Genomic DNA, 8,515 nt, shown 5'->3' with positions numbered 1-8,515 from the left:
GGCTTTCCTCCTGTTCACTCCTTTTCTGACTCAGTGTCAACCCCTTTTATTGACTTGTAGCATTGTTTAATCGTGCACACCACCCAACAGCGCATACGCAAAAGTAAGGGCAGGGCCTAATATGCATTTCATTTGAGATTGATTTTGTATTGAGGTGGAATTAATTTTGTGCACTTTTAATTACATCTCACCAAGGCAACTTTTGCAACCTTTCCAACCGAAATTGAAGTTGTGGATGACCGCTATGATTGATGTCTACTGCAATTTGTGAATACTGTGATTTGTTGTGTGATAAGCATACCGAATTAAACTCACCAAATGCTTAAATTAGCCCAGAGTATGTCCACTAGATGGTAGCAGCAAACCAAGACACTCAGTGAAATATTACATCTTCCGTTGCTCTTTGTCTGTTTGATGGAGGGTTATTGTATCTGGCTGGCACCCATAGTAACTTGGCAGGTATTAGATATGATTAGTTCTGCAGAAACATTTGGGCAGGAAAGATTTCCCCATTAGTATGTCCAATTTCTAATTTTATTTTTCTGACTCAGACCCAAAAAAGCATCATATTTAGGAGGCATTTAAGAAAAACATGCAGCAAATCCATGCAGGCTTAATGGCAGAAAATATTTATAAAAGTACACACAAAAACACAAAAAGTTACAATTCTTTTTTGTATAATGTTGGCCATTGCATAGTCATGGCTTCCGGAAGATTAGTTAATGATTACGTAATTAAAACATGAATGGGGATCTAAATGCTAGTGAACTATTAGTTAATCAGTAACTCTCAATAAAAACGTTTTGATAATTTCTTTGAATTATTTTCAAGTTGGTAATATTCATGGATGTGAATTTTAATGTTTATGTTGTCTGAATATGATGAACAAAACATCTCTTAAGAATTCTACTGTCTCTGAATTTTTAAAAGAGTCAATTGTAAAGATAATGATTAAGTAATGAGGGACTCTTCATTAACTATTCAGGATTATGTCTCACTTTACTTGGAGGGACACAAAAACAGTAAGTGATGTTTAAGTAATCAGTAATTAATGAGTCGTTACTATTTTTGTGCTGCTCAGCAGCTGATTCAGAGTTAATCAGGAACAAGTCATGAAAGTGGTCGGTATGATCAAGTCAAAAATATTCACAAACTGATTTTTATTTAATGATTCATTAATATAGGTTCTCCCTGTCTGTTCTCTAGTAACTCATCATTATCTGCTATATAACACTCCATTTAGAATTATTAGAGAAGTACTCATTAGACCCTGGACAGGTCACCAAACTATCACAGGACTGACACGTAGAAACAGACAACCACTCTTACTGACATTCACACCTACAGGCCATTTAGAGTCAACAATGAACCTAACCTGCATATCTTTGGACTGTGGGAGGAAGCCGGAGATCCCGGAGAAAACCCACGCCAACATGGGGAGAACATGCAAACTTCACAGAGAAGGGCCCCAAACCGGATTTGAGGCTGTGAACCTCTTTCTGTGAGGCAACAAATTGGAGGAACAAGTGAAGAAAAAAAGGATAATGTATGGCCTACTCCCTGGGTTTAAGACTATCTACATTCCTTTGAGATAATGGATCACAGGCACCCAAAGACACAGGCAGCTGTGAATACCGAAACTAAATTTAATTGATAGGCAAACATCAAACAACAAATTCAATCAGAGATATTAATCACTGAATTGACCTGGTCACTTTAATTTGTTTCTATCCATAAATGTTCATCATTGTATTCACTATATATCTTCAATTATCCTTTATTTAATGTATTCCTTTTTATTTTTGTTTGATCATTTATGCAATATCCTCTGTTAGTAGTTTAGTTATGTAGTTAGTCAAATAAACATTTAATTTTATACAGAACTTGGTTCTTGGTTTTTTAAAAATTGGGTGGCACCTGGGTAAATTCTGATATTAAGACTAATTGTGTGTGATTATTGAAGCTGAGTGTCACCACTCTCCTTCACATATTACCAAAAATTCATGAGTTTAGGATTAGTAATTTGGGGTTATTAATTATTAATACATATTTTGATATTCATTATTGATAGATGAATAATCTGATCTATGCAATAACGCTACATGATCCAAGTTATTTGTCATCAGCCTACTTTCTCAATTACTAATAACATTGCTATTTTTCTTCCTTTATGTTTGTATTGTATAGAGAAAAAGTAATAATTCTGTTTGAATGTTTTATGACTGAATGCCCCGACCCATGATCGCTTTCTTTGTGTTCCTCTCTGGTTTCAGCAGGATTATGTAACATTTGGGTCCAAACAGTGCCACCAAGAGACCAAAACTGGAGGCCAGGATGGCAAATACCTCCACTGCATCTGCATATTTGCCTGGTGAGCTAATATAAGCGGGGACAAAGGCCACCCACACAGCACAGAAGATCAGCATGCTGAAAGTGATGAACTTGGCTTCATTGAAGTTGTCTGGAAGATTCCTCGCCATGAATGCTAGTAGGAAGCTGAGGATAGCCAGTAAGCCAATATAACCTAGTAACACTGCAAAACCAACTGTGGATCCAACTACACACTCATAAACTATCTTATCATTGTGGTATTGAGTATTTTTATGAGGAGCTGGTGAAGCAGAGACAAGCCAAGCAGTGCAGATTGCTGCCTGAATAGAAGTAAGAACCACAACGGTCCCTCTCTGCTGCACAGCACCAAACCACTTGAGACTGGCTCCACCTCCTGGTTTGGAGGCCTTGAACACAGCCAGAACCACCATGGTTTTCACCAGGATGCATGAGACACAAAGTACAAAGCTGATCCCAAATGCTGCATGTCTCAGTTTGCATGTCCACATCCTGGGACGGCCGATAAACAACAGTGAGCAGAGGAAACATAATTTAAGTGATATCAATAGCTGGAAACTCAGTTCTGAGTTGTTGGCGCGTACTATAGGGGTACTGCGATGATAGATGAAGATGCCCAGGACAACAGCACAGATGAATGTGCCCAACAATGTGATGGCTGTCAGGCAGATACCTAGAGGCTCTTGATAGGAGAGGAACTCTGTTTTCTTAGGAACACAGTGGTCACGCTTGGGGCTGGACCAGAAGTCCTCTGGACAACTGTTGCAATCCATGGAGTCTAAGAAAACAGAGGAGTTGTTGAGATACATGCTTAAATTATACCTCCAAACTGCATCGTTTAAAACTGAATACCAACCAGTCCCATTGCTGATCTTTCCCTCAGAACAAGGGATACAGTCAAAACAGCACTCAGGTTGCCCCTTCTTTCTGGCCATGCGGGTACCTGGTGGACAGCTCTCACTGCACACTGACCGGGGGGGCTGTCAGAAGTAAGACACATTTCTGTTATTCTACGCTACTTCTACACTGCTATAATGACTCATTCATGGCACACAGAATAGGTGTCTGAAAAAGCAGAAATAACCTGTTTGGATTCAAAGTTCCAGAAGATTTTGTTTTCATCAAGTGTGAGTTTTTCACCTTTGGCTGACTCTTTGACCTCGCCCACATTCTCAACTTTAGTTTTTCCATCAGGGAGCCACAGCCAGTTCATAATATCATATATTGGTAAGGCATCACCATTCTCATCAAATGACACTTGATCACCAAATGGTGTGGTGAAGTTGACCTTTTCCAAGTAATACACAAGCTAAGAACAGATTAAAAAAAATAAGTCTATATGACCATGTTGAACACCACAGTATTTAGTATTCAATAATCAAACTGTATACTGCACCTGTGAACATATGTAGACGTTAACATTTCCAACAAAGCATTTTCTTTAAAGTGAAGATATTACCGTATACCCAGAGACAAGACATTTTTGTTGCTGACCTGATACTATTATCCACTGCTGTCACCCAGCAGTAGGGAAAATCATTTCAGCTATCTGCTATTCACTTTAAGATTAGCAATCTCATAGCTGTGTATTTAATCATATACCTGAAATGTTACTCCAGAAGATAGCATAGGATTTAGTCACATAAACAGGTGCACTGTAAACTGACATCCCACCTGCCATAGCTCCAATCTTTGCAAACTGCCACAGCTGTGTCCGCTGAAAGGCCCTCTCCCTGGCAAACAGCGCAACATGTCATCAAGAGCATACCCCAGAGCATACACAGCCTTGTACACGTTATACTCTGGCCTTAGGTTTGAAACGTCCAACAACTCAGTCTCCACACTCTCCAGATTTTCCTGTCCATTGCATAGTTCTCCCCTAGCCTCCACCCAATCTGCTGTAGGTGGTGCAAATCTACACTGAAACGTGTATTCCCAAAACTGATTTACCTGAAATGTATTAAAAACGGTGTTATAAATGATCACAATATACTGCATTATTCTTAAAAATACCAGATCAGATTGCAAGGTTAAGGTGAGACACTACAGTCTAAAACATTGTTTTTCATGAACTGGTAAATTTTGAAATTTTGGGCTATTTTGATCCATAACATGTCTTCCTTCAGACTAGTGGAAAGAAAACATCCAATTTAGGTGTTTATTTTACTACACTTTGTCTATATCTGTCTGTAGATTTCCCCTAAAATCCCCAAAATTTATCATTAGATAATGCCTCATTTGCATATTTAAACATAATATTTCAGAAAACTTGTAGTACTAAAAATAATTGTCTTAGTGTAAGTAATATACTGGGGAAGTTTCATGGTGTTATCTTAAAAATGTATTGAATTTTACAATACATACCTTTAAAGGCCGTTTTCTCATATTGAGTTTTATAAAAACCTTTAACTCTAATATGTCAACAAAATGAAAAAAATATTTTGAATTTAGCTTTATCCAATGTTCAGATTTAAACATACAATTTCAGTTTTAACCTATACTCCTGGGGTGTCTCCACTTAAACTCACCATGTTATTTCCATAGCGGTTGTTGTGTTGTATGTCAGGACGTATTCTTAACAGGAAGTCCCTGAGTCCTGGTATTTCTCCTCGACGTATGGCAATGCCCAGTGTGCCACTCAGGTACGGCATGAGGTGGGGGGTTTGGAGCACAGTACCTGTTGTCCAGGCTTCACTGGCCATCCACTGCAGGCCTGTCACATTCTGCCTCACCACCTGTGCATTGCATTATATAAAATATATAAATTCATACTGTCATGACACTCTTGATATCTTTTCTCTTTCATACACGTTTAAAACTCTCTTATTTTAGACAATCAAAAAATTAAATTGTAGAATTTTGTAAATATATATTATAAATAAGCTGTAATTCAAGCCCGACCTCTTCCATGAGGTTATTCATGTGACTCTCATATGCAAAGACAATGACCACACGAGCTGTAGATTTCCTCATCAAATCCACAAATCTCCTCAGTTCAGCTGGTTCCTTGCCCCTGGGCAAAACTTCTAAGTAGGCCAGACACCCTCCTCCAGACTGACCCAGATCAGATTGAAAGGATCGGGCGGCTTGGAGTCCATAATCATCATTACTAACCAGCAGACCTGCCCAAGTCCAGCCGAATCGCCTGAGAATCTGAATCATAGCACGCACCTAAATAAATACAGAGTGGAGGGATTAATGCATAGGCCAGAATAATCTCTCAGTGGGGAACCTGCTAAACAGGTTCCACAATTGACCATGTTTAATCGGCGCCTCTCAGCTTTTTAGCCGAGACCAAACGGCCTCATTAATGGCACAAACAATGTGACAAGTATTACACAAAAACAACATATTTTTCATTGCAGTAAAAGGAGGTTATTTCTAAGGAATTTTTCAGTGCATATGCTTTTTGTTTATGCACTCTCATTTTGCCGATTGATGGTCACCTGGAAAGTATCACTTGGGATCGTCCTAAAGAAGGATGGAAACTTTTTCCGGTCACTCAGGCACGAACATGTGGCAAAATACCACAATGGACCGTGTTTAGCTAGTACCCTTCAGACCAAACAGCTCCATCAATGGCACAACGTATTTGACAGGTATTACACAAAAAATATTCTATTTCATTGCAGTACAGGGATACATTTTCATTTTGCCGATTGATGGTCACCTGGAAAGCATCGCTTGGAATCGTCCTAAAGAAGGATGGAAACTTTTGCCGGTCACTCAGGCACGAACATGTGGCAAAATAACTCACCTGTGAAAGACACAGACTGCACATCCTAAAAACATTCAAATTCTTCATCGGCTGTTTAGTTCAATTTTTACAATTCACATTGCATTTAAAATTAAAATGCTATAAAAGAATCATGGTGGAAAACTTACCATTGGTAATCTGTACAAACCTAAGACAGTGGAGATGGCAATAGAACGTGTAGAGGAAGAATCACCCAAAATCCCTAGGACTGGAGGGGTTCCTACACAGCTCTTGTCCAATATAAACTGCTTCTCTAGACCACTTGCCAGTGATAATGCACCACTGAATCCAACAACAAGCGCACCGCAGTTATCATAAAGACTGTATCCCAGAGTCACATTAGGTAGCAGGTTGGAGTTTCTGTTGATCTCATCAATAGCAAAGGCCATGGTCTGGGCCTGTCTGAATCCTAGAATATCAAAACTAACAAAAAAATACCATTGTTGGAAAATTCAACATGATACACTAACTGAGCTGAAATTAACATTTTTCACAATTACAGATTTTGCAAACAAGCCAGTTGAATAGAAATAATTATTACAATACTTGGATGAAAAAAAAATAGAGGAAACAAGTGATATGTCTAAAATGGCATGAAAACATAATGTAATTCTGACTGAGTGATATCTTATAATATAAAATACATTTTATTAATGGGATTGGCTTCTTCCAGTTTCTACATTTTGTTGTTTCCCTGACAGACTGACCTGTTGCAGGTAGGCTGTTGTGGCTCTGAGGTAAAAGAAAAGTCAGGAAAGGAAGAAAAAAAGTTGAAATGAAACAACCCTCCCAGAATCACATCTCCAGCCTTGTGCATCCCATTTAGATGAAACTGTCCCTGTAACCGGCAGGAGGTGGAATGGAGAGGGGAGGGCACAGCAGAAGAAAAGTAGGAATTCAACAACACAGAATACATGATCAGGAGGAGGTTGATATCTAAAAATGCCCACATGGCTTTCCTCCTGTTTACTCCTTTTCTGACGCAGTGTCAACCCCTTTTATTGACTTGCAGCATTGTTTAATCTTGCTCACCACCCATCAGCGCATACGCAAAAGTAAGGGCAGGGCCTAATATGCATTTCATTTGAGATTGGTTTTGTATTGAGGTGGAATTAATTTGTGCACTTTTAATAACATCTCCCCAAGGCAACTTTAGCAACCTTTCTAACCCAAACTAAAGTTGTGGATGCCCGCTATGATTGATGCCTCATGAAATTTGCATGCGATTTTTAGTGTGATAAGTATACCGAATTAAACTCACCAAATGCTCAAATTTGCCATGAGTATGTCCACTAGATGGTAGCAGCATACCAAGACACTGAAATATTACATCCTCCCTTGCTCTGTGTCTGTTTGATGGAGGGTTATTGTATCTGACTGGCACTCATAGTAACTTGGCATTAGATATGATAAGTTCTGCAGAAATGTGGGCAAGACAGATTTCCTCATTTGTCCGTGCAATTTGCAATGTTATAGATTTGGTAACTGTATTTGTATGAATACAGGTAGAGACCTATACTTATTCACCTCAATGCATTAATAGTGGGTGAATGAATGCGTGAAATATTACGTCTTCCCTTGCACTGTGTCTGTTTGATGGAGAGTTATTGTATCTGGCTGGCACCCACTTGGCGGGCATTAGATATGATCAGTTCTGCAGAAACATGTAGGCAGAACAGATGTCCCTATTAGTCTGTCAAATTTGCAATTTTATAGATTTGGTAGCTGTATTTCTATAATTTCAGACAGAAACCTGTTACTTATTTATATCAACATATTAATAGTGAATGCATGCACATAATTTTCCAGGCAGGATGACCTTACTCAACTCTATTCCCTCTAAAATGTAGCAGAATATTGCATCAATTAAAACACTGGCTTTGTCTGACTCCAGCCCGGAGGAAGCCCGGGGCCCACGGCTGGAGCCAGGCCTAGATGGAGGGCCCGTCAGCAAGCGCCTGGTGGCTGGGCTTGCCGCGGAGCCCGGCCGGGGACACCCCAAAGGGACCTCAACGGACAGGACACGTGCGGCAGAGGCTGGCTCTGGGGACGTGGAACGTCACCTCTCTGTGGGGGAAGGACCCTGAGCTTGAGCGGGAGGTGGAGCGCTATCAGTTGGATCTGGTAGGGCTTACCTCTACGCACAGCCTCGGTTCTGGAACCGTACTCCTGGATAGGGGTTGGACTCTATTCTTCTCTGGAGTTGCCCATGGTGTGAGGCGCAGGGCGGGTGTGGGGATACTCACAAATCCCCGGCTGAGTGCCGCTATGTTGGAGTTTACCCCGGTGGACGAGAGGGTCGCCTCCCTACGCCTTCGGGTTATGGGGGGGAAAACTCTGACTGTTGTTTGTGCGTATGCACCAAACAGCAGTTCGGAGTATTCGGCCTTCTTGGAGACCCTGAATGGA

The 8,515-nt window shown here is 40.2% G+C and overlaps 1 protein-coding gene across 1 annotated transcript; it reads right to left on the bottom strand.

Moving 5' to 3' along the window:
* Positions 1–2,216: 2,216 nt before the first annotated feature.
* LOC141770798 (extracellular calcium-sensing receptor-like) lies at positions 2,217–6,989 on the bottom strand. The gene is made up of 9 exons (XM_074640643.1): positions 6,814–6,989; positions 6,235–6,529; positions 6,020–6,106; positions 5,251–5,520; positions 4,878–5,084; positions 4,024–4,299; positions 3,434–3,658; positions 3,206–3,329; positions 2,217–3,127 (listed from the first exon to the last, which is right to left on the bottom strand). Exons 1-9 carry the CDS (start codon positions 6,921–6,923, stop codon positions 2,217–2,219), a joined length of 2,505 nt encoding a protein of 834 aa, XP_074496744.1. The 5' UTR covers positions 6,924–6,989.
* Between the last annotated feature and the right edge of the window lie 1,526 nt (positions 6,990–8,515).

Source organism: Sebastes fasciatus, chromosome 7, assembly GCF_043250625.1.
Source record: "Sebastes fasciatus isolate fSebFas1 chromosome 7, fSebFas1.pri, whole genome shotgun sequence".
Classification (NCBI taxonomy): Eukaryota; Metazoa; Chordata; class Actinopteri; order Perciformes; family Sebastidae; genus Sebastes; species Sebastes fasciatus.
This window is presented reverse-complemented; position numbering and strand designations above follow the sequence as displayed.